This window comes from Cheilinus undulatus, linkage group 3 (genome assembly GCF_018320785.1).
Source record: "Cheilinus undulatus linkage group 3, ASM1832078v1, whole genome shotgun sequence".
NCBI classification, from domain to species: domain Eukaryota; kingdom Metazoa; phylum Chordata; class Actinopteri; order Labriformes; family Labridae; genus Cheilinus; species Cheilinus undulatus.
Window position 1 is genome coordinate 28,040,277 of NC_054867.1, and position 27,037 is coordinate 28,067,313.

At 36.7% G+C, this 27,037-nt stretch overlaps 2 protein-coding genes across 2 annotated transcripts; one reads left to right on the top strand and one right to left on the bottom strand.

Annotated features, from left to right (window-relative positions):
* Nucleotides 1-2,644: 2,644 nt before the first annotated feature.
* LOC121507472 (G-protein coupled receptor 84-like) lies at nt 2,645-5,770 on the top strand. The gene is made up of 2 exons (XM_041783844.1): nt 2,645-2,725; nt 3,734-5,770. The coding sequence occupies exon 2, from the start codon at nt 3,735-3,737 to the stop codon at nt 4,914-4,916; it is 1,182 nt and encodes a 393-aa protein (XP_041639778.1). The 5' UTR covers nt 2,645-2,725; nt 3,734; the 3' UTR covers nt 4,917-5,770.
* A 3,678-nt stretch (nt 5,771-9,448) lies between these two features.
* Nucleotides 9,449-22,417, bottom strand: stat2 (signal transducer and activator of transcription 2). The gene is made up of 24 exons (XM_041782754.1): nt 22,238-22,417; nt 21,748-21,885; nt 21,170-21,314; nt 20,047-20,142; nt 19,766-19,858; nt 19,589-19,667; nt 19,371-19,450; nt 19,126-19,277; nt 18,713-18,871; nt 18,533-18,622; nt 17,016-17,075; nt 16,850-16,870; nt 16,622-16,715; nt 16,459-16,506; nt 16,254-16,337; nt 16,014-16,112; nt 15,790-15,925; nt 14,555-14,607; nt 14,146-14,231; nt 13,890-14,026; nt 13,602-13,790; nt 13,422-13,476; nt 13,153-13,244; nt 9,449-9,914 (listed from the first exon to the last, which is right to left on the bottom strand). Exons 2-24 carry the CDS (start codon nt 21,876-21,878, stop codon nt 9,730-9,732), a joined length of 2,364 nt encoding a protein of 787 aa, XP_041638688.1. The 5' UTR covers nt 21,879-21,885; nt 22,238-22,417; the 3' UTR covers nt 9,449-9,729.
* Nucleotides 22,418-27,037: the final 4,620 nt, after the last annotated feature.

Below are 27,037 nucleotides of genomic sequence, written 5' to 3' on the forward strand. Positions count from 1 at the left end.
AGACACCTGTGGCTGGAAGGTCCAATCACTGGATAATCAGTATTCATAGCTACCATTACACCATGAAGACAATAGAACACCCCAAGCAAATCAAAGAAATGGTTATTATAAATAAAAGTCGGGGGATGGATAAAAAAAAACTCTAGGGCACTGAACATCCCCACAGTTCAGTTAAATCCATCATCATTTTTTTGTCAAAGATGCCAAATTATATTGACCATGATTGATTTATAATGAATGATCAATGAAAGGGAAAACATCCAAGGGTGTTGGATACTTTTTAATAGGCACTGTATCTGGTGTTTTACAACACTTCAACTTTCCCTCACTGGCCTAAAGACAGAACACTGACAGTTTCAGTGCTTGCCCTGAATTGCTCACTTCCCAGTTACTGCTTTGCATGTGTACCATTTTAACACTTCTGGTTTGCACATTATGGTTTATCCCTGTCTACCCCTGTGTGACAGAAGTAGGAAGTGGATGTACAAAAGCAGAAGCAATTGAGTTATTTTCAAGCACTTGCTTATAATTGCAATTGTAAAAGTACAAACAGCGAGGGAAAAATGGCAGTATTTTTCTCAAAAAAAATTGTGCCAGTCAGCTTTCCCTTATGACTCCCAAGATGATTTGGAAAATGACTACTGCATCAGCATGTGCTTATAGATCTTTAAACGAGAAGAATTAATATTAGGGGTGGGTACAAGTACTCCAGTGCTGAAGTACTCAATGCCCTCATTACTTGAATAATGTTTCTTTAATCATATAATGTGCACTCGCTGTTTAAAGCTGCAATATTTTTACATTATATGTGTTCTTAAACTTTTCAGGTTTGTCAAACTGAATATCTTTGTTGAAAAACAATGACAAGTAAGGAAATAAAAGTGTAAAACCTCTCAGAACACAACCATGGCTCTGGTTACATTAACACAAAGAGCCAGAATACAGCAGCAAGTGCTTTACAACCACGGTGACTCTAGAGGGACATAAGCCTCAAAAAGGAAAAAAAAAAAAAGAAAAAAAAAAAGGGGGGGGGGGCTTAAGGCTTTTAGCACCAGTTAACACACATCATTTGTGACAATTCTAGAGGGGAAAATATTGCTAATAACAAGGACCACACAATGCATGAGTGCAGGGTTAGTGTCTGTTAAAGGCAGACAGAGAGCAAAGAGAAAAAAAGACAATGTCTCTTTGTCATTAACTTTTCTCCCTTCATCTCAGCAAATAATAATAATAATGATAATAATAATAACTTTATTTGTACAGCACCTTTAAAAACATGGGTTTACAAAGTGCTTTGACATGTGCAGAAGCAAACAGAAGAACAAAGCAACAAATCCCCCCAAAAAGACAAGAGGACAGAACGTGACATGCAAACAACATCAGCAGAATGAGAACCAAGAGAACCAAAATAAAAAACGTGAGAAATTAAAAAGAGAAACAAAGAGTAAACAGAAATAAACGCTCAAGCGGTCTGATATATGCTCATAATTGACATCCCCAGCTGGAACAAGGGATCCTGTTTACAGTTATTGTTATAATTTAATACAAACAGTTGTCTCAGGATATTTTGTAGGCTCTGATGCCAAAAAAGTTATCGTGCCGTGGTCACGGAAACTATATGATTAAAGGTGGGTGCACTCTGATTGTCTCAGAGTCAGCTGTTATTTTAGTACAACAAAATGAGGATAAAAACAAACATTAGTGCCTCCTAAAGCTTGTTATGTAGATTTTTAAGGTCACCCAGAATACCAGATGCTGCAATAAGGACCCTGTTATGGATTAACCTGTTTTTTTAATCTGCATGACCAATCGATTGGTTGCTCCATGGGTATAAATTCGGTCAACCAAGATTTTCTTTGGTTGACTACAGCCCTACTATTAATTAATTAATCACAAAGCCTAGAATTAATGTGATTTTTTTTTATCAACTAAAAGCACTACTTATAACCTACATTTCGGCCAGTCAGTCAGGGAAGCTGCAAATGTTTTGGCTTCACTCTAGGGGAACTGTCTTGTTGTCCATCTTTTTATATAGACCAAGGCACATACAAATAATTCTTTTTTCACTAATTGCACTGTTACTAATCTGTCACAAGCCTTGAGCAGTATCACAGAAGCAGCATGACTTATTTGACAGCAAAATAGACGGGCGAAATAACCATTCACATGCTGTAGGCAAATGGAATGATTTGTTTGGTTTTTGATCATGCGAATTGAAAGGTTATCCTGATTTATGTTGAAAGGATTAGGTTACCTATAAACTATATTTACATATTGTCAAATAAAGAGAGATGTGTACTAACAGTATACATGTCATTAGAACAATGTTGAGCACAAGTTTAACCACATACTTTAAAAAATATGACTTATTTAGAGGCCATGACCTGCTCTGTTTTGACAGTCTCCTAAATGTCTGCATGTAATATGCAAATATATGTACTTAGTAAACCATATTTTCCTATCAGAGTTAACTCTTTTCCACATTAATTCAGTACACTTAAGTTTGTTTTTTTAAAGGTATCATGATAAATTCACAAGATGCCACTTCCTGTAATAACATGAGATGGAAAAGCCCTCCTTTACACAACTCCATCATACAGAGAGTTCTTCCGCAACAAAGAGAAGTAGATGAAATGAAAGACCAGTAAGAAGCTGACAGATCACAGCAGAGAATGACACTGCTTTACATCGACTAGGCAGGGCAGCAGAAATCATCAGATTTCAGGTGAGGAAGTTCCTTTAATTTATCTAGAGTATTAAATAAATAAATAATACATTCATTTGAATGTGGTGAAGACCATTTTTATCCCAAACAAATGTTATGCTCTAGCTTTATTCTTTTAAATTTTCACTTGGTTTGAACCTGCACAAAAGTCATTCTTTAAAAATAGTTCATCTCAGTGATATGAAAAAGGACTATAGTACTCCAAAGTTGTGACTGAGTTAAAATCTGCAGGCGAAAAAAGCTAATTAGCTCAGGGAGAGCTCTATATTATGACTGGAAGGCAAATGTAACATCGTTATGTGTTCAAATGTCACATGAAATTTAAAAAAAAAAAAAAATTTTGTCAGGAAATTCGAATACAAACGGTCGTTTGGAGAAGTTTGCTTTCTCTGCAATACAAAACAGATGTATGAGTTCTGTTAAGAATGTGATATTGTCTAATTTTTTTGCAGCCAATCACTAATAGAGAAGAACTGATGTTGTCAATAAAGACTCAGATAGCTAAAGAGTAACAGTACCATACTGACCTCAATAAAATTAAATGATTTACAACCCTGCTGTGAATGTACTCTACTACACATAAAGTCCTTCAGTATTTTCATCAGTTTATTTTAAATTAAATCAAATATCTTTGATGCGTCAATATGAGTGTTTTATAATAGTTTGACAGTTTGGGTTATTAAATTAATTTAAGATAGCCAATGTTTTCACAAAAACGGAGGAGTAAAAATTCAAGTACTTTCAATTTGACTTTAACATTTTCAAGTTTTCAACTAAAATAAACTAAAAAAAAGATACAGATTACCACAATGTGGTTAAACTAACATTTTTGTCTAAAGACGAACACTGAATCGTAAATAGCTGTCGAAGTGATTTAACCAACTGTAACTTCCTTTATATCAAGTAACTTTTCTGCTTTTAAGGGGAATGGGTTTCTATTTGAAGTGAGTTGTTTTGTAGAAAATTACAGACATTTTCATCTATAGTTTGATGTCTCTTGGGCAACAGAATGCTGATGAACCACACAAACCAAACAGAGGATGACCTCTTCTCCTGCTACAGTCCCTCAGTCGTTGGCTACAGATATTTTGCTGTGGTGTGGGGTTGTGCTGTGACCATCGTTGGTACGCTGGGGAATCTGATGACCATTCTAGCCTTCACCTCAGACACTCGCCTGCGGACTCGCTTCAATGTACTCATCATCAACCTGGCTATAGCTGACCTCCTGTACTGCACCATACTGCAGCCCATCTCAGTTGACTCCTATCTGCACCTACGGTGGCGCAGTGGCCAGCTCTGGTGCAGGATCTTTGGGCTGCTCCTCTTCCTCTCCAACTCTGTGTCCATCATCACCCTGTGCCTGATAGCATTTAGCAGATACCTCCTGGTGGCAAAAAGGGCTATGTTTGACCGTGTCTTTTCCAATTATGGTCTTACCTTACTCCTGATCTCAGTGTGGGCATTAGGTCTAGCCAGCTTTGGCCCACTCTGGTCTGTTTTTGTGTTTGTGCCACATGTGTGCACATGCAGCTTTCATCGGACAAGAGGCCGTCCTTACACCACTGTCCTACTTTTTTTCTACTTCTGTGTTGGTCTGGGTTGTGTTGGCATATTTTATCTCCTTATATACAGACGTGTCAGGACTGCATCACAGGCGCTGCTCCGCTACAGATTCAGCCGCCGTTCATCTAGAAAAAAGCCTGCTTTTTCTTCTCATGCAACTGATGACAGTGGCGTAGAGAGTAGCACTGCATGTAGCACTGAACTGAGCAGCCAGGCAGCACAATCTGAAAATAAGACTGAGGTCACCAGCAAAGAGAGCTCTGCTAAGGCCCTAGATTCATCCCAGGCTAAAAATTCTTCCTCTAATATTGTTGCTGCCACACCTACCCCAACCACGTCAGCATCATCAGGAGATGATAATGAATTTAAGCGCGTGACACGCATGTGCTTTGCAGTTTTTCTGTGTTTTGTGGTCTGCTTTCTTCCTTTTATTTTGATCAACATAGTCGATAAACAGAACCGTGCACCGCAGGTATTGCACATGGTCAGTGCAAACCTTACCTGGCTCAACAGCTGTATTAATCCAATCCTCTATGTTGTCATGAACAGACAGTTTCGACAGGCCTATCATGTGTTGCTCACCAAAGCTGCTACACCATTTACCTGCCTATGGAGAAGACAGCAGTGAAACTTTCTGTAACTTAAACTTGCTTGGTATCAGTCGCAATACAGTCCAGTATGACAGTCTTCAGACAGCTAAAACACAGCTGACATTCAGCATTAAAAATATTTATATAATGAACAAAATTACAGTTTGAGTTTAATGGAGAAGCATTTTAAAAACGCTGATATGATGAGCTCTTTATGAAATTTTGATACATTTCAAAAAGCACACAGTGAATGTTTCTGATTACACAGTATTTGTATGAGAAGTCTGAGCAACCCTCAGCTTTCATGGGTGATCTAATAAAATTTTAGTTTTTTACATAACAAAGGAAACCTACCACGGTGATAGTCGTAACAGGATGTTTCCGTCCTTCACAACATGAGTTTTATAAGTATTTCCTAAACCTCTGACACCTCAGCCTCAGTTACTTCACCTCCTAAATGTTGATTTACAAGAAATAGCTCATTTTATCTGAAAGTGGTGACTAAGGCAGCATTTCCTGTTTCAACTTGTCCCCTGTTCAATAATCAAGTTTTATTGCAGCGCTTTAAAAGAATGGGAGCGATGAATCAGAGTACCCTCCGCCTCAGGAAAAGTTAAACACCCTGAGATAATGGTGCATTACAATGGCTAACAGCAAACCTCAACCTGATACGGGCTAATTCTAAATGGCTCTCTTTTTATTGTTTTTTTTTGTTTGTTTGTTTGTTTTTACATTTTTCACTAATCAGGTATTGCACTCTTCAGCTCTTATGCAATTTTCAACCATTTTATTCTTTTTAGCTACTTATACTTATGTGCTATTTTCAGCTATTTCACTATTTTATGCAATTTTTTGGAGATTTTTTATGCCATTTTCAGCTATTTTTATGCTATTTAGGGATGCTATTTAGGTATTTTATGCTATTTTCAGGGATTTTTTTTTGCTACTTTTAGCTATTTTTTGCTTTTTCAGCTATTTTCAGCAGTCCTTCCACAGTTCAGCTCTCAGCATCCCATTTTATGCTATTTTCAGGGAAATTTTCTGTCAATACTTACAGTTTACATATTGCCCATAGATATTAGCAGAATGTACAAAAAAGTTGGTGGAGTTGTAGGCAGATTTTACTCAGGTGAATGTTTTCCCCCTTTTTTAATTTAATTCATTAGATGCTGAATGTGTTCTTATGACTAAATGTTGGTTTTTGTTTAATTTGTGCACAGTTTGTAACTCTTACAAATCAAATGAAGCTTGGTTTGTCATTACTGCTGACCAAACTGTGCATGTAATCCAACGAATTTATTTACTTTTCAATGTCTTTACTTGAAAGAAAACATAATTAATTGTGGGACTAAAGGTTGTCTTTTTTACGTCTGTTTTTCTAAAATATTCTTGAGGAACCACTCAATTTGAGGACAGGACAGACTTGGTTTTCCTCATGGTTGAACGTGCATCTATATCAGTATTGGCTAAAACGAGTTTGGAAATACCAGACAATTGAGTATCAGCAAAAATCCCATATTATGCATCCCTTATTTATATTTCCAAGATATCTTGAAGAAATTGAATTCATGTAATAAAATTAACTAACATTTAGAATGAACTTTTTGTTCATTCTTAACTAAATTGTTTATTCAAAATTGCCACTTTCTTGCCTTCTTTTTAAGTGTATTTTTATGTGTATAAGCTCAAAGGTCCCTTGATCTTTGACCTATTACAAATGCATATTTTGATCACGTAACAAACTCAGTAATTGACTCATGTTTCACTATTTCACATTTATTAGGAAATATATAACATTTAGTTGTAAATGAACAGGTTAAAATAAAACTTAAAGGAATCAGTTCTTTTGTTGTCATTTTTGTCCCAGTGTAAACAAACCACAACAACTGGACAAACATACATCAAAATATGGAAAATCTACAGCATCTGAAAAACTTCATTTTACTCTTTTGCTTACTTGAAGTTCATTATTGGTCTTATCTTGCAACAAAAACCCTCTTTCTATTTCATTAAAAAAGGTGATGATGGTTAACAGTTTAGGGGTCATGTAAAGATTCATGAAACACCGGGGTTCATATGAGCCTAGTTAGTGGTTCCTCTCTGTCTTAAAATGATTCCAGTGATTTTTTTTTAATAACATTAGTTCAACAATAACTGTTTTCCAAAGTATTAAAGTGCAAACAAATTTTGATTACAAAAGCTTTTCTGCAAAATGGACCATCAGGATCTATACAGGGTATGCCAAATGCACCTAATTGAAATAGTGCCCTGTGACAGCGGTTTTCAAAGTGTGAGGCGGGCTTCCCCTGGGGGGTGCCACAGAACTTCAGGGGAGGTGCGGAACCATAAACCAGAAAAAAGGTGACTTGCCTTGCTAACTTCTGCTGTGCATGGAGCAAAATGCATAGACTTATAGTTACTTTAAGGACTATGAAATAGAGTCAGCTATTCAAGTTAGGATTTTCCTACATTGATCCCGATTATGCACAAGTCACTGTTTAATTTGCAAAGATGTATTAAGCTAATGACAGCAGGCTGTGCAAACCTTGGGGTCATCTGAAGACTGAGCACAAAGTCTAGTGACCAAACTAGGGGAATTTTAAAAGGAACCCTGCATGATCAGACAAGTTAATCTTGTTGGATGGATATTTGTATCTCTCATATATATATTGAACTAAAAAAACTCACAAGATATCCACATTTTGAGTCATTTGAGTTTCTAAGTTCACCAGGAAACCGCAATGTTTTGGTCCCGTTTGGTCCGCCCTGGCGCCATGACGTCACAGTTTCAGGGTGATCCTATGCAGTAACCTGTTTCAGACTGGCAGCCTGTGTTAGGGTTGCATCTCAGAAATGCAGCACATCTCACGCACAAAGAATTCTAAAATTAGAGGTCTCTTCTATATTATTTTTGCACCACGAGCAGTTATCTGTCCATCTACACAGGATAGTGATAAATGCAGAGCCATATTTACCTTGTTGTAGCAAGTATGTATGTCCACACGGGGAGAAAATGTTTGAAATCTGTTTCTTGATGAACCAGATGAAGGCCACGAGCTAAAATGCGTCTGTTTAATAAATTTGTTCCCCTAACTTCTCTTCTTTATGAGGCTCTCTGTTTCCACATGGTTCAGGTAAAGATAAACGCAATATGAACACACTTCCGGTTTGCGCCTTTCAAAGTAAAAGTCCGCTTTAGCAATTCTTTGGAGAAACTCAGTTCTATGTACATAATACTTTTATTTTGAAAAGCTCCCGGCAGGCTTCCACTATACACTCAATGTAGTCATTTGACGGAGGTTTATTGAGGTAAAACTTTGTAGGAATGACAGAGCTTTGACAGCAGGGAGGCAAAACCAACACACAGCAAACTCATGTCAGCAACAGCTGCAAACAGAAAAAAACGTCAGGAAATGGTTACTGCTCAATAACAGAGAGGAGACTGCGGAACCATGACGTCATACTCCGTGACACGGATGAAAACATGGCCGTCTCCTGGTGAGTTTATGAGCTGAAATGAACTCAAAATGCAGATATGTGGGATATTTACTGAGTTTTTTAGTTTAATATACATTTGAGACATACAAATATCTATCCAGCAAGATTAACTTGTCTGATCATGCAGGGTTCCTTTTAACAGGACGTGAAAGGAAATTCAGTCACTGATCAAAAGCAAGTGCCAGGAAAGGCTGAAGGTGGAGGATGGTCTGCTGTTATGCAATCCTGCATCAAATGTAGAGATGAAAACTTACGGTTCCCACTAAACAAGAGCGTAGAGCACAATAATCAGGTAGTATTGGCAAAAAAAATACATAACTGAAAAGAAATAACTGATTGCCTGGGAAAGATGGATGTTTAAGAACATTTACAGACCAAAATATCAAAGATATAAAAATGTTAAAAATGATTAAAATTATAAATCAATGTTTGAAAATATAGTTGTTTAAAGGGATACTTCAACATTTTGGCAAATTTGCCCATTGCCATAATTCCTATAGTCTTAGTAATAGGTTCGTTTCCTTAAGTTGTCGGTGCAAGCTGTTTCTAGATCTGGGGGGACCGATATACCAGCTGCACAGCTAATGCTATGGAAGCAGACGAAATATTTTGCTTTCCCTCATCAAACTCATCAAATACACAATCCAACAACTCCAAACCGCTCTTGTGGACAAGTCATGACCTGTACATTCACCACGCTATGAAATAATCATGGAACATTACCAGACGGAGATGTTTTAAAGTTAAATGCAAAGCCTGTGCCTGCACTGTGTCACCCCACCCAGTGGTTTACTCAAGAAATAGTTCAGAGTATTTGCTTCATGTGTCGTAATGTTACATAATTATACGCTATTATTTCATAGCGTGGTGAATGTGCAGGTCACAACTTGTCCACGAGAGCGTTTTGGAGTTGCTGGATTGTGTATTTGATGAGTTTGATGAGGGAAAGCAAAAAATTCTGTCTGCTTCCATAGCTTTAGCTGTACAGCTGGTTTATCGGCCCCCCCCAGATCTAGAAACAGCCTGCACCAACAACTTAAGGAAACGAACCTATTACTAAGACTATAGGAATTATGGCAATGGGTTAATTTGCCAAAGTGTTGAAATATCCCTTTATTTATTTATTTTTTTAATTATTATTTTTTAATCTGAATCTTTATGGGGATGTGGGTCCACCGTATGAATAATTTTCTCTTAAGAGAGGCACACTCTCCCACACTTTGAAAACCCCTGCCCTATGGTATGTTGACTTCAGATTTTCTATGCACAGAATACAACCTTGTTGTAATGCAAGCAGCTAAAATAAAGTTGCTGATACATGATTGTGGTGTGGTTAAGCATGAACACACAGGCTTACTGCAAAATAGATTGAGGTGGCACAAAGTTAAACACTTGAAAAGGTATGTCAGGCTCATCTTGCAAGAAGTCAGAGTCGTCAAAGAGGTTGGGGTTGTTGAGGTACAGCAGTAAATCTTCCTCTTGGGCTGCACCAGGGCCAGAGAGCATGGGATCAGACTGATGAGAATCTTCGTTTGGTTCTAAGAGAAGAGAAAGGGAGGAGAAAAATATTATTTCTGCCGTCATGACATGGCTGTGTTTTCTGGTGCTGCTTTAACGGAGGATATGAAAGTCACAACAAGAAGATGGGTCATGCAACTCAAAAAAGACTGAGCTGAGGAAGTGAGAGTTTTAAATCAGTAAGGTTTGCACTTGGAAAAATTGCATGCAGTTTTGGTATTTCCCCCACAGCTTATTAAATCATAACTTCTCATTGAAGATTGAGTTACATCTGCAGCAACAAAACAAGGCTCAAAAGTGCTTTGTGGCAATATGTATTTTTGTATGTACTCTAAATGTACTTTTAGTTTATCTTGGTACAAAGTTGATTTAGTACTTCCAAGTATGTTTTCTTATAAATATGGCATAAATACAATTTCTAATTCTTAAGAATAGCTCTAAATTTTGTATTATACCTTGTTTTCTTTTTTAGATGATATCTAGATAGATTTCTTTCTCAGAATCTGCCAGCCAGATTAACTGATGCTCACTTACTGATCTGAGAAGTACAAGTTGTAAATTATTATGTTCAAGAGGTCCTGTTTTTTTTTTCCTTCATTTCAAATGTCCTAATATTTTTAGAACTTTTACTAAAATTAAAGGACAGGCTTGTTATGATAATCAACTTTTACAGGACTGTAAACACAAACAAAAACAAAAAATGTATTTTGCTTTGAATGATTCAGTCTCTATAACATGAAATCTACCTCACAAATTTCAAATTTATAGGCCATCATACCTTTTAGAACAGTGTAATAATATATGATCAGGGTCCCCCCTCTTTACATCACATCATTTCCAGGCCTTTTTAGGACATTTCAGTGGCCATTTAGCTGGTATGATGGGAACCCATCATGTCCATACACTACTAGTTACACTGCTACTTTCTGTGGAGGTCTGATTAAATTGTGCAGTCTTTGGCTATGAGCACTCTTGTACACTTAGAAATGATATTGAATTGATCAAATATTAAATAGATAAATAACTCTTAATTTTCTTAATAAAAGTGTGTTTACATTTATTATTTCGGTTATTTGAAAAAAACAGTTTTTAATCTTCTAATTTGATCAAAAATCCTCCCTAGCTGGCTGAACCAATCACATAATACAAAGCAATATTTCTGCCCCCAGTCATGTTCACAGCACACGAAGCCAACAAAATGTGCCTTATGTAGTCCGTTTGTCATTACTCCACCCTCCACCTGTCTCTACCCTTACCGTAACTGCCTTTATTTCTTTCTTCCTCTTCACCCCTCCCACAACATTCATTCCTAGCTCTATTTTGTGTGGTTTGTATTTTTTTTATCTGCTGCTTCTTCTTAATGTTGTGTGGATAGTTCACAGTTGTATCTGGTTGTTTCACCAATATTTACAGAAAATTAATTGAAATACAATAAAATAAGAATGGAAAAAGTATTTTACACTCAATGGTTAAAATCTATAACCTGACACGCCAGATGGATTTGTTTCACACATCCATCTGGGAAAGCTTCAATAGGAAACATCTGAGAAAAGGCAGAGGCTTTGAAAAAAACTCGGAGGGTGACTGGGTGAACGTTGTGTCTGATACATCTCTACGGGCCAATCAGAGCAACAAAACACATGATGTGGCTGCTATTGAGCTGTGCATGCGCAGCTACTGAGGAACAATGCGAAACATGGCGACTATAGGCATGTAAGTACTTGTCTTTTGTCGTTTTGAAAAGAAAACTCAGCGCAGTTCTTTGTTCCTCTTTTAACAAAGAAATGTCATCAAGTTCTGATAAAACCGGCGCTTTAGCAGCATCCATGCTAATCTCTTCTTTCATAACTGCACCAGCTCTTGCTGCTGCTTGTTAACGTCAAGACTCTGTTGCACCTGAAAGTACTGCCCCTCGTCGCTGATTGTAGTGAAAAACAAGGAAACAGACATATCCATCTGCTTTGCAAGTTTATAAAATCTAAGGTTAGACTCTAAAGTTAGAGTGGAGTTTGCTAGAATTATTAACAACCACTGAATCTCACCAGTTAATCACAACTAACTGTAATCTCTTAATTAGTTATAAGTGGAGTCTTCATCGATTTTGCACAGTGTAACACTGTTTGTGGGGACAATTCTGAAAACAAGAAAGAAAATTATACATAACAGTAGTCGGTATGCAGCTACTTTTTGACTCACTCATGGTTTGGCTGACACTCATAGTTTTAACCATGGCATCCCATTCATTGTCAAACTCTCCCAAAAATGCCCAACACACACTTGAAGCCAGAGTTAAACCCCAAACCATCAACATTTGCATGCAAACACGATAGCAAGGACATCAGCTGAACAACTGAGCCAAAGATGCTGACCGATTTAATATTTTTCAACTGCTTACAACAAGACGAGGAAAAAGCGATATTAATCCATATACTGAATTTTAAAAAATACAGAACGCAGCCAGCGCTGAGTCGTTTTCTTCAACTGAAACATATTTCCTTGATTATTTGAAGTTTAGGCCACTTTGTTCGTACTTTCCAATTAACTCCATCCAGCATGCAGATGCTACTGTATGATGTTACTTGGGGGTGTTTACAACATGCAGCCTGTTTTAATATAATTACTCATAAACTGCCATCACTATTTGATATGACCCTTAAAATCATTTGGATGACAATGTTATCTGTTTTGGTGAACCTGACAAGAATGACTCAAATGTTTAAATAATCCTCTCGGACAGATGAGAGACATTTTGCTTTTTCTCTCATTTTCCATGCTCTATGACTGGCCATCTGTTTTTAAGGTTTTCCTGGATGTGCAGGAGCCCTGATGGCTTAATTTCATCATCAATACTTAGTAAACAGGACCACTTCCTACTAGCTTTTTACTGTTTTATATTTAACTGTCTCTTTAAGTGATTTTAGTACATACACCAAGCAAAGCTTTCAAGCACAGAAAGCAGCTCAGAAAGCTGTGAAAGTAAACCATTATGTTAGTAACAGTTGTGCTCATTCCGATCATTTCCACACCTGTCCAGCGTTTGTGTTAAGTAGCCATAGCCAAAAGCCCCAGGAATTTTAAAAAAGTTCAACTATTTCAGAGCTGTGGTCTGACATCTATCTAAGCATATTCATCCCTAATGATTTCTTAAACCCCAGAGCAAAAACGAAAAGGGTGACACAGTGCTTAATGGCGAAGGGAGAGCAACTTGTTTAATGAGGTGATCAGCTTGATGGGACAGCAAGGAGAGCCAGGACTCACCCACTGCCTCTTCAAACAGGCCATTCATTGGCTCCAGGCCCTCACCCTGTGCCATGTCAGAGTGCATGGGTGACTTAGCCTCCAGAGAGTTCCTACATGACCAGTGACAAACAGTCATTACAACCAGTTGCTCATGACATAAAAAGGGTGTGAATGCTCTCCTTTGTTTCGTGTTTTTGGTCGACTTTTCTGTTTGAAGAGCACATTAAGAAAAAAGGCATTTTTTCAAGAAAATCAGGAACTAAGCCAGAGAAAATGGATATACTTACTCCTTTGTCACAAACACCAGTTTGGTTTTGATGTACTGAATGTAAGGACTGTGATCTGAAAGACAACAATTAGTTTTAGCATACTCATCCCAAAATGATCATTGTGGTACAACTTCACCCAGATAACAAAATGGTTATTCTTCCAAATCTGACTGAATAAAATTTCAGTAGGTATCCTACCTCCACTCTTCTCAGAGTAGTATTTTCCAAAAGCCTCATCCCTTGGTGTGTTGGGATACAGGTAGACCAGAGGATTTTCTGGGACATTTTCAGCTTCTAAGATCTGGAAATTCCTAATGATTTCTTGGAAGGGGATCTGAGAAAGGTCAACTTTGGTGAAGGGCTGAACTGTCTTTACATCAGGCTCACCTAGAATGGCAGAGAATGATTGTTCATGAAAAATAATGTGACTTCAACTCAGTGAATGAGAATGTTCTTTAAAGGGATTAGGAAACTAAAATATCTCACCAGTCATGGTGGTCTCCACCCATGAGAAGGTGATTCCCCCAATGACACTTTCACTGAAGCGTAGCAAAAAGGTGCCTCTTTGTTTTTTCGTCAGGAGAGACTTCTCTCTGCCTTTACTCACAAAACCCATGATGAGGCTACAGTACAAAAACAGAGAGGAGGTCTCATTTCAAGACACTTCTCCCATTAATCCTGAGTAAAAAAAAAATGGGTCTCTGCTGAACAGAGATCATGATAATATGTTGAGACAACTTACCCATCCCTCCACAGGTCTTCAAGGTAAGTCTTCACCATCACTAAGATGCCATCGAACCACAGCCAGAAAGTGTCAGGAGAGTTTTCCTGTAAAAAAGTGAATGAAAAGCTCATTGAACACACAAGGGTATCTTGGATTTTAAAAAAAAGAACAAGTAGGTAGCTCTGTGAGTTGATACTTAATTCAAGAAAATCCAACTTTAAGTGAAACAGGTGGGGGTTCTCTTCTTTAATGTAATAAGCCATTCGGTTACATTGAATTGAATGTAAAACATGTTAGGAGTGGATATGGAGATATTTATACACAAACATATTCTAAAATCACAACATTTCTCTTAAAACCAAGAATGTTAACTTTATTGTTAGTCTCGAGGGAGGTCAAAAAGCCATGAAAAAAAATGTTTTCTCACCTTACTAAATTTGGACCAAGCAACTTTGCAGTTGTCATAGTTCTTCTGCTTTCCTGGTGGGATATAACACAAGTGACACATTACACAAATCTTAATCACAATTATATCAAAATAATCCTCAAGAGATTATACTGTAATTTTGAAAAGGGTTGTATAATTTGGAGATGCTGGAAGATCCCAGTCAGCATGGTCCCTTTACAGAGAGACCAGTGCCACCATGGTATATGACTCAGATTGAGCTGCTACATTTTAACAAGGATTGTTGATTTGAGTCTGTATCAATTAATTTGTTATCTATTCAAGTCAATCTGTGTACACCACTTTAAAGTGGAGTTGGGATGTTTTAAATTCATTTTTTTAGTTCAGTTTTTTTCGTGAATGATATTGTCAAGTTAATTATACTACTTAAAAGTAGGATTGCAATAATTCAAATTCACTTGTTGAGTTTATTCTCTATTGACTATTAAAGCTATTCGCAAAACTTTTAAGTGGAACTGAATTCACTTTTTCGAATTCATGTTTTTTGACTGCTCAGGTCTGTCAGCTTTTTTGAGGACTTTGGTTGGATTTTTGACTCTTGTCTGATTTAATTCAAATCTGCACCACTAAGTGAAAAAAGTAACTTATTTTTTGACTAATTATTAAAGTGAAACTGAGCTATTACACCATTCTTAGTAGAAATTTGATTGTATGTGTTTTGAAATTTGGTTGTATGATTGTAGATTTTCTAAGGTAAATGGAATAAGCCTGAGACATCTTTTTAAATTAAATTTGTTTACTTAAGTTATTTTTGTAAACAAAAAGCATTGAAACTCTAATATAGGCAAATATGAGTATCAGATCAGGACTCTGCATTGTGAGATACTCAATATTAAAAAATCTGATTGGGATTGGAGGCCAAAAATGCTGATCAGGGCATCCCTAGTTTAGACACAAGGGAAAAAGCAACAACACCAAAAACAAAGTCATCAGCTGTATTTGGATATTGAAGTTTAGAAGTTAGAAATGCAATCACACTTTCTAGTCTTTCAGTTGTTTTTTTCAGTTATGCTAGTGCATACCCTTTTAAATCCAAGGTTTTTTTCTGATGCGTACAAGAAAAATGAAATAAGACATTTTACAGTATAGAAGCTCATTTAACAAATGAACATTTTAAAGTGTTTGACTGGATAAAATTTAAGCTAAGTTCAAAGTTTTGTGGCCATGACCCAAAGAGCTGATGAGACTGTATTTACCAAAGAGTCTTTGTGCAATCATCTCCAGCTGAGCATCATTCAGACCTCGCTTAGTGGCAGAGAGAAACTGCCAACTCAGCATCTCTCCAAACTGTGGCCAAGAGGCTGCAGGAGTGTTGGCAAAGAACATGACATCCTAGAGGAAGATGCACATAAATATATGAATTCTGTTAACTGAATTGCCAAATGCAGCATGACATTTGTCAGCTATGTGGACCTCTCACCTTGGTGTTCAGACTGAGCATGTTAAACCAGAGGACGGATGCCCAGGCACTCTGCTGCTGACTGGAGTTGGAGATGATGATCACAGGGAGAGAGGCTGCCTATTTTTGGTGCCAGGGAAAGACAACTTTGATAAGGTTATATTTCCATTAAAAGAAGAACAAATACAAAGATAAAACGCTTAACATTTATATTGAACACAAAAAAGATTTATGTCATCCTTGTAAAGCCCAAAACTATACCTTTAGCACAACTGACAGGCCTTTATACTGAAATTCAGTGTCGAAGTAGATGATGTGCAGCTCCTCTGTAACACTGAGCGAAATCTGTCAACATTAAAATACATACAGCTGTTGATATTTGGTTGAGTGCATCTACTTGAATAATAAAATACAAAGTCTGACTAAAATCCCATATTGATCTCTTCAGAGATGTCCATTAACTCACTTCACTGACTCCTTTGCCACCTCCTCCAGACTTCTGCTCCTTCAGAGTCTACACATTAAAGTCACACAATGAATATAAGCATCAGGGTTAAAAGATTGACCTTATTTATGTCAGAGTCTCATGATCCCTGAAAAGTAAGTCTTCTAAAATATTTAGCACTCACCAGATGTCTAAAATCTGCCACCATTCCTCCACTCTGGCTCTCTGCCATGTTCAAGGCTTTGGTACTGGTCCCCAGAACATTAAAACGACGATACCTACAAACATGAAAAGTTAATTTAAAGAGGAAAAGCATTTAATGAGAAACTTCAGTAAAGTTCATCTGAAAATATGGCTTAATTTGCAGGATTTAGTTATGTTTAAATGCATCTGTACAAAAAATGAAACGTACCCTTTGATCTGGGGAGTCTCCCTATTTTTCACAGGAAGAGAAAAACAGAGCAGTTATTACAAGGGGGCATCAAAATAATGCCCTCTAATGTTTGAAGTCAAGAACTGAAGGCTGCGGTTTTACTTTGTGTGAGGTGAAAATTACTTCAGCTGCAGAGAAACCTCACCTGCCCATGGACACATTCACTTTCATGGTGTGGTTCAGCTCAGGAAACTTAACAAGAAGTCTGAAAGCATTTGGTTGAATATTAGAAAATATCAGAACTTAAAACAGCATCTGTAAATATTTAAAAATAGAATTAAAGACTTTTAAAGACCTGAACAAAAAAGAAAAACTACTTTTTGCACAGCAAATCTGTTTTCGGATTGAATGTCCTGTTTGTGAAATATCAAATGGTATAGGACAAAACATTTTTGTCCATTAATGCCCAACTGTAATGATTCTTAGCACATATCCCTATTCTATGGTGATATGGTGATATCTATTTTGACACACTTTCGCAGGCGTGCTGAGGTGACTCTAAAGAGTTTACTGTTAATGTTAAAAATCAGAAAAAAATCTTTAGTCAGTTCAGACCTGTTAAAATAAGAGTGGGCAGTACATATTCTTACGTGGAAAACTTGGTGGCCCACATGTTAGAGAACTGGACTAGCTTTTTTTTTTGTTTTGTTTTGTTTTTTTTTACAACAGTGTAGTTTATTTAATCACAGTAAATATCATGAAATTAGAGCCCCTTCGGATTTTGAGCATAAAACACTGAATATCCTGAATTCTGGAGAATATTCATGATATAATTTATATAGGAAATTCAGTTAGAAACAAAATTATTGCTGATTAATCAAAAATAAATGTTTTTTTCTTGATCAAGCTTATGCTATAGTGTTGTAGCTTGTTTATGTGATTTTTAAAATGGTCATGTTAAAACTGAGTAGTTTTATATAAAACAAAAATCACATGAGAGAATTATGTTTACTGCTTAACCCCTGAAAAAATAAAAACTATCTTAAAGCTAACCAGCTAACCTTAAATAGAGGTAAACATGAAATAGTATAATCTACAAATTTCACTGAAATAAGGCAATAACATGTAAATATTGTACAGGACATTCAATGTATGTTTAAAATTATTTTAGTTTTTTAATCTTTAACTTTAAAGGTTTACACCTTGAAATTTTAAAGTGTAAACTTTAATCTATGCAGCAGCAGTGTAAATACCGAGAATTGTATTGTGCAAGCATTATACGCACAAAAATTAAAATAAAATTAAATTAAATAAGGTTAGCAAGAAAATTAAGATTTGACAGACAAGTCAAAGTGTCTTAAAAATTTGAGACCTCTTATTAGTAAAAATCTGACTTTTTGAGACTTTTTGTGTCTTAAATTTCAAATGTCCAATTTAGAGAAGCGTTAGAGTTAGACTTAAGTTTTTTTCAGAATCCACAGGAACTCTGTAAAGAAAAATATAAATGAAGACACTGCAGAAGAACTTAAATGATCATTTTTCTCCCCTATTGTAATAACCAAATGTACAACACAAATAAATACAATACTTAAAAATTTAAAGCTGAATATGCAGGTCTGGGTTAGTGATCAGTGAAAAATAAAAACAAACATTTTAACAGTTTAACCAATGTGTACTAGAAGAAAATATAATAATGTGATAAGCCTGAAGTGGTGCACTGACCTGGTCTTGACAGAGAATTGGACGTTTGTGCGTAACACCAGAGGTCCTTTCCCCTGAGGCATGGACGGCTGAGTCTCAACAACAAAGGAACTTAAAAGAATAGTAAAACAATCATGTCCTGGGATTTCACAATAACTTTTCAGTGTGATCAAGTAAGAAAATTATTCCAAAGAAAGCTACCTTTTCAGGAAGTTCTTGAGAAGAGTGTCTGTCCTCTTTCGCAGTGCTGGTTTTTGGGCCTTCACAGGATCTCCATCATAGGACAATTTGCCTTCCAGCTCATCCAGCTTATTAAGAAACTCACGCACCTGGAACAGACACCCTGCCACACAAGTGAACCTACAAAACAAGAAGACATGGGCCAAAGAGATAATGCTCTTATTGGTCTGAGAAAATGACAAATACCCCTCAAAAACAACTGTAGCTGTGATGACTATCCTGACAAAGTTTACATCCTTTAGACAGTTTCTCTATTTCTGTCAAAACTGAGTGGTTTTTCAAAAACCAATAATGACAACAGCGAAGTAACTCAAGTTTAACTGATGTGTTAAGAGTAAATCCAAACAGATGTGGAGCAGCAAAGATTAAAGTACCACTTCTCTAACTGGTCCAGACAAACATTGTCTGGAGCACCGATGCAAGCTTTCTGCTGCCTCCTCTGCCACTCCATCAGCTCCGTGTTCACCAGTATGACAATCAGGTCCTCACTCCTATCCAGGAGTTTATTTAGGTCAGAGAGTGTGCTCTAAGAAAGAGACAAGTGAGACAAAAATAAGAGAGAGAAATAACAGTGGAAAGTAGAAAAAAATATGGAATATCGGTGTATTAATGACACTACCTTCCGACATTCATTCAGTTTGTTGATAAGAGACTGAAACATTTTTAATCGTTCTCTTTTTGCAGCTTCATCTGCCACAGCTGCTTTATGGTTTCCAGATCAGCGTTTTCATTAAACAAAAGAAAAAATAAAACACAGTTGTCATTTACATCACTTTATTACTTATTCACAGAGAACATCATGAAAGCAAACCAAGCAGAGTTTTTCAAAAGTCTCACCTTCCATATTGAAAGTTTGATACTTAAAATCAAACTCATCCTGCTGCTCTTCTAAACATAACATGGCATGTTCCATGCACTGTATACAGAAATAAAAAGAATAAAATACTGAATGGTCAGTACTAGGTTTAACTTACAAAAACTTAACATAGTGTCATACAGTGGCATAATTCCAACCTGAACATCATTCCTGAGGCCAGCCATTTTACGTTCAAGGTCCTGCAGGCTGCTTGTCTCCATGGGTTCTTGCTCTACACGCAAAAACTGGACCTGGAGCAAAGCAAAGGTATAGCCGAATGGGTTAAGATGTCTGAATATAAGAACTAAGGGAAACACGTACTGTAATACGAAGAGCTCATTTGCATGCATTCAAATTGAAGGCAAAAAAGCAGCAGGGTGTGTCTCGTGTGTTGCAGTAGTGTTTATAAAAATAACAGTTTTAGTAACAATGCCCTAACCTGTTCAGCCAGACCAGCACTCTGCAGGATTTCCTTTTCTTTCTCCAAAAACCACAGGATTGTATTTGCCAGAACACATGGCTCATCCAAGTACCTCTGTCAGTATGTGATTTAGAGTAAAAACATATCATTTACACAGGCGGAATCAATTTGACTAAAATATACATTGCTTAACAAATTTATTAGACCACCTGTCATATTTGTCTCAGAGACCATTCAGCATCATGAAGTGCTTTAATGCGGACTCTTTCATTTTCAGTCAGCTCTCCATGTTTTCCCATTTTGAACAGGAATGAGGGATTTCAAACTGAATTCACCTTTTTATACCAAAATTTGAGCGGGCTCACTGGGCTTCTCTGAGAAGTCAGAAATTAATCAAGCATAACATTCAACCACTAAAACTCATTTTTCTCTTCAGGAATGCAAGTAAATAACTATAATTTGACATATTAATCAAGAAATAATAATGTGCTTTACTATTTTTCAGTTTGTTTATAAATCAGTAAATTTGAAAATTCATGGATAACAATAAGAATTATCTTTTCGCATTAAAAATATCATTTTGGTTAAAGAGCTTCTACATATTGGTGTATTAACCATTGCAGAAACATTAAAAAAGATTTTGGTAGTTACCAATGCTGTTAATTTAGGGCACCTGTGGCATAAACCTTACTTTGGGTGGTGGTCTAATAAATTTGTTAAGCACTGTATATATTGAAATACTGTCTTTAAAAAAACAGTAGAAAGCATTGTCTGCTTTTTGCAGTGGAGAGCTTTATAGACATTGAGGAAGCAACTGATGATTTTTGGTGCAGATGTCAGAGAAGTAAAGTAAAATAATACTATTTATTAATACACTGATTCATTTAAAAGTGTTTCTTCCTGAACATGGGAAACTACTTTAAAAATCAAGATAACATTGTTTTGTTAACCAAACATTCTAGTGTATCATATTGTGAGTTTAATGCACCGTTAAACTCTGACATATTACATTTTCTTGCTTTACATTTTGTCAAAGACATACTGGGAAATCACAAACTCTCTCTTTATGTTAACAGATATTTATTTTAACAAAAAAAATGACAAGAAAAGTTTTTTTTCCACAAATCCTGTGGTTACAAACCTGGAAGTTCTGCTTATAGCGCCTAATATTGTGCTGCATTAAGAACGACTCTTCCTGAACAAAACGGCTGTGCTGAATATCCAGGTTCTCCAGCAAGACCTGGAAAAGCACCACAGCCCAGTCATGGTCCCTTGCTGCTCTTTTCCTGAAAATAATAAGCAAAAAAGAATCAAGTAGAATATTTAACAAGCATGGTCATTCATTTTGATATTGATGGAGTGCAGGGATGCACCAATACCACATCTTTCTGGACCGAGTACAAGTACTTACTTTTGGGTACTTACCAATACCAGTACAAGTACAAACATGAGTATTTTTTTTAAAAAGAATACCTGTTGAAAGTTGATTTTATTTTCATCAGATGTTCATTTATGTTAAAATATTGTCAAACTGCGCATGACTCCAACTTTGACCACATAACTTACTCACACATAAGGAGAGTGACAATGCTGATACTACCTACCCTTACACCACTTCTAATTAGACAACTATTCCTGGTACAAACATTACACATGAAACTGCCAAAAGCAGATAAGAGAAAAATAGAAAGCAGGAATGAAAAGATGGTGGTGTCTTACCAATCCTGCTTCTCTATCCAGGCTGACAGGTAGTGTCTAACATCCATAGGCAGAGCATCTCTGTCATACAGTTCATGTAGCTGTTGTGTGTACGCAGCAGAAAGCTGCCTCAGTCTCTCCCACTGAGCCATTCTGAGACTGTCCAGGGAAATCCCAACATACACACACATACAAAAATAATGAGGATGATTGAGGAATAACACATTTAATACATGTACAAATTACTATGCTAACCTCCTAAACCCAACCTTAAGCCTCTGTAGTGGAAGATACCAATATATGACGGATTTACACAAAACAGTTATCAACAGTGCAAAGTGCAGCCTCTAAACGAAAAGACGACCTTTCAGTGCTATGATGAACCTGATATATGAGTTATTGGTTGTTAATTCTGCAAACGTTATATATTCATAATGCCTGTTATGATAGAAAACCATTTCAAATAGCGTCTGACAATAGCGTACGCTCGAGTTATAGCACCCTTACTCACCTTGTTTTATTCTGTCAGTTCGAGTCCACTTGGAAATTTCTTTAAATGATGTGTTTGAAAGGTAACTTCAACACAAGTGCATAGCTATAGTTGCTAACAAACGTTTGTGAAATAAACAACTTGTCCAGACGTCTCAACGTTACTTCCCTCTTCGTCTATTTCTCTTCTTACGCTGTTTTATTGGCCATCTTCTTATCCCTCCCAAAATGTTCATATCAAGCCAAACACGGGAATCATTCGGGATCTGACAGCCGCTTTCTCATGCAGCTAAGAGCCAAAATGTCCAAATCACCTTACACAGTTTCCAAAAGCGTTTAGAGCTCACAGCTGATTGGTCAACACGGACAAAGAGCGGTACGTGCTGTTGGTACACCCGCACGTCAATCTTGTAGGGGGCGGGGTGAATAGCAATATAGAAACCTAAGAACATTTCTGGGGAAACTACGGTGTGAGAGTGACGTTGCAGCATCCCTGTGACGCACTCGATTATGATTTCCACTCAGTACAGGTAGTTATTCACTTTTAACAAACAACACGTGGTTAGAAATATGACAATTCACCAGAGATATACTGTTTACGTAATTCTGTTAATATTTTATGCGCTGTGAGATACGAGCAGGGACCACAAATTACAGACTTCATCAGTAAAGTAACATTTGCACTTATTCTCACCCAAACTTCATAGCCTAATAGAGATGAAGTATCCAAAAATACTCGTGCCCTTATTTTTACTTTCGTGGATGTATCTAGTGGACCGTTTAACTCAGTTTATTACATAAGTTTTAAAGGCTTCTTTAGGCTAATTTTGCAAAGTTTTGTGGTGTTTGGATTACCTTGTACCATCTAATTATTGAACTAATATAGTAGAGGGCCTACTAGTTTTTTGTTGTCTCAAATAATTGAAACAGAGTAGGGGAGAGTGGGGGGATTTGTGCCAAAGGGGAAGTAGTGCCACCCCTTGTTTCTAGAAAACCATAGAAGAAATTGGTCATGTCACCACTTATTTTTGAAGAGCCATCTATTTTACTCATCCTGTATAAAAGGGAGACACATGGCATGAGAGGTAAGCACATTTTAGCTCAAAAAACTGATTTTCGCCTTTCAGAGTAAAATTTCTATGATCAAGGTTTTTTGATTGTTGTGTCTGAACAATTACAGACAAGTTTAAAAACATTTCACACATGTTATAGTGCTTTTTTAGGCTACACTATGAGTCTATACAGTTAGCATGATATTAGCTCTAAACTGCTGGATCATGCTAGTTTTTAAAAAATAATGGGGGTGGGGTGATTTGTGCCAAAGGGCCTGGGTTAAGTTGGCACACCCATAAACCCAGACCCAAAGATACATCCAACCCCTGACACCCACACAACCAGACCCAAATACCCACACATGCAGAGCCACACACCCAGACACATAAATCCCAGACCAACAGGCCTAGACCCTAACCCACACACCTTCTCACCCAGACCCACACACACTGACACACCCACCCTAACAAATCCACACACTGAGACCTACACACCTAGAACCCAGTAAAGAAAGGCCAAGAACAGCTGGAGAAGTGAGGAGATGGGCATGCCTCATCAGTGTTTGAGTCAGTGTTTTTACCTGCCATTTGTTTAATTTAGCTAGCACTGATTTCAGTTTTGAGTTTGCACTGTTATTAAAGAGCAGTTTTATTCAGTTTTTAACTGGACTAAGCCACAATGAGATGTTCAGAATTGGCCAATATCACTTTATTACATGATTCACAAATATCACATATTGTGTATTAAAGATTTTTGTGTTTCCCCCAAAACTAGAAAATATGACTTATTCCATTAGTTTAATAGGGTGATGAAATCTAAATAAAACTTAAATGAGTAATTTTGTATTGAATTTGTCTTGTTTTTATATAGCATTACAGTTTATGAGATTAAAATGTTCTGTTTTACTTTAATTATCTTCAATAATCACTGGCACAATTTACCCCAACGTATTCTCCCCAAAGGCACAACTTACCCCGAACCGGGGGCAAGTTGTGCCATGAGACCCCTTTTTTTCCTGAAAACTGTATTTCTTAAACAGTTTATTTCAGGTCCAAAGTTATTGTTCCCAGGGATGCACCACATCCTGAAATATATGTGCATACTTAAGTTAGAGGCATTACTGTCATGACCTCACTTAAAAATCACTTTGAGTAAAAAGTGGCACATCTCACCCCACTCTCCCCTATAGGCTACAATTTATATGATGATGTCTGATTTTAATTTATTTTTGTACATAAAAGTGTTATTCAAATTTTGTTTGAGTGAAAAATTGATTCAGTACACATCCACTGTACACATTTCAAAACGTGTACAGAGATAAGCAGGATCCTCTAAGCTCTGAACTGTTTTTTTTTTTTTTTTTTTGTATTTTGGGCAGAGCAGTGGCAGAACAGTGGTGCCATTTATCATGATAAATTCTTATTTATATTTCTTTTTCTTATTTAAAAGCTATTTAATAATAATAGTAATAATATCTTGAATTTATATAGCGCCTTTCAAGAAACCCAAGGACGCTTTACAGGAACACAGGCATGGACAAACTATGTGAGGGGTAGGATGAGTGTAAGGGGTGGTTCAGTGAAGACTGTAGGCTGTGGTGAACAGGTGGGGCTTGAGACGTTTTTTGAAAATGTCCAGAGATGGAGCGCTACAGATGTCTGCAGGAAGAGTGTTCCAGAGGGTGGGAGCTGCAGCACTGAAGGCTCTGTCTCCATAGGTTCGGAGTTTGGTTTTGGGCATGGAAAGTAGGCCGGTGTCTGAAGATCGAAGGTTGCGGTTGCTGTAAGTTAAATTCTTGAAATATAATAAGATGCTTACATTCCAGTGCATCTGTAAAGGGGGTAAAGGAGAGAAAAATATACATTTCAAATGCATGTGGAGTTCTTAGTGCTTTCATCCATGCAGTCCCAACTTCACCAGTAGATGTCAGACTATTTACACCATTTTGGAAATGAGTTGAAAAAATGAGGAAAAAATGACTGCTGGAGCTTAAACACACCAAGCTTTAAACTAATTAAAACTGACTTGTTTCACAGAGTATTTTCTTTACTGTTTGTCAGTAAAAGATCAGCACAACTTTTTCTGTCATCCTTAAAGAGATACAAGTTTTTCCTGGCCTGAAATAATAATACTTCTGAGGACTGATGGTAAAAACAAGTTATTTTATAAAGTTAAATCTAAGATGAACAAAGAAGGAATACACATTATTACAGGATCTTAAACCTGTGTGAGTCATGCAATTAAAATAATCCCTAAACAACAAGACTGTGTCCTGCCCAACTGAATAAACAAAACCCAGCTGGTTCCACCACATTACAGTGAGAAGAATGAATCTGGGCAACAGTAAATTTAACTTCATTTAATCTTCGATATCAACAATAAAAGTCCAAGTTTCTAGCTTTACATGAGTAAATCTAATTTTATTGTCAGTTTCTTTGTTAAAAATAAAAGCCACTGTGAATTTTTTCCTAAACAAGAATCATTTAGGTAATTTATGCCAATTTTCCAAAGTTTATCCACATAACTAACCCTGACTGTTGCCTTTACTCAGTTTCATTCTGTGTTTCAAAACTACAAAATACTACATCATCCATGAATAAATGCCCCCTGTGATGCATTGTGGGTTTTTCAAATTGGTTATAAATGGCTTTTCTAGCAATTAAGAATAGATGAACTGCTAACTGAAGACATGGCAGTGATGATAGATCAGATTGGTGGGATTCAAATCTGGGGAATTTTCCCATGATACCCTGGGGCAGAGTGTTTATATGTGTTTAGATATGTTTAAAAGTCATCAGGTGAGTTTAGATGTTGAATGTTGTACAGAGATCACTGCTGGGATTCCTTTGTTCAACGAGTGTGACTGCCTACTTACATTTGTAGTCTAAAATTTAAACATTCTCTGGTAATTGTATTCATGAGGTAAATTCAGGAAGGTGTGGAACTAAATAGAGATCGTTCTTTTGCAAGCATTGTTACAGGTGTATACCACTAGTAGGAGGAAATCATAAATTATACTTTTCCTATTATTGTGTTAGACTGCAATGAAAGCATAAGTTAAACAGAGATTAGTCTTGTTGACTCTACTTGAAAATGTAAGTAAATCTCACTTCAATTTTTTTGTTCCTAACTAAACCAAATTAGTAGTTTTTACAAAGATCAATCTGACTAATCTACAAAAAAAAAAAAGATGCAAAAAGTTGCCTAGTTTTTTCTAAGTAGATTAGGCTGGATATTTTTTTTATCAGTGTAGAAAAGCTCACATGATATGTTGACATGTATTTCAAGTGTGGATTAAATTGTCTAACCAATCTACTTGGTTAAGTTAAAAGTAGAATTGCTGACCTGAACTTAGCAGTGTGATTTTATCTGTTTGGTAAATATGTGTTCAGAGAGCAAAGTTCACAGGACAGCACTCAGAATGAGAAGAGAGATTGTTGAACTGCAATCAGTCGTTTGTTTATGATGAGCTTTTGACAAACATGTCAGAATGTATAAATCCTTCTATAAAGCTCAAATCAGTCCTTACATATTATTTAGGGCTTTGTCATGGATATAAAGAAGAAGTCAACACTCTGGACAGGTCAACAACCTGTCGCAAGGCCACAGGCACAGATATTGAGTTCAGCCACTGGAGTGTCCATCGACTGTAGAAAGATAAACTGAAAAAGAGAGATCTACACATAAAGCTGTCAGCCACCTGTGCTCAAGCAGACATTCAAAAAGACCTTCAAATGTGCATTAAGTACCACACTCAGTCACTTTTTGC

Coding starts and splice junctions, on each gene's coding strand:
- LOC121507472 (XM_041783844.1), top strand. CDS start 3,735: ATGCTGATGAACCACACAAACCAAACAGAGGATGACCTCTTCTCCTGC.
- stat2 (XM_041782754.1), bottom strand. CDS start 21,878: ATGGCTCAGTGGGAGAGACTGAGGCAGCTTTCTGCTGCGTACACACAA. Junction 19,859..20,046: donor GTGCTGGTCTGGCTGAACAG/GTTAGGGCATTG, acceptor GCTTTGCTCCAG/GTCCAGTTTTTGCGTGTAGA. Junction 15,926..16,013: donor TGCTCAGTCTGAACACCAAG/GTGAGAGGTCCA, acceptor ATCTTCCTCTAG/GATGTCATGTTCTTTGCCAA.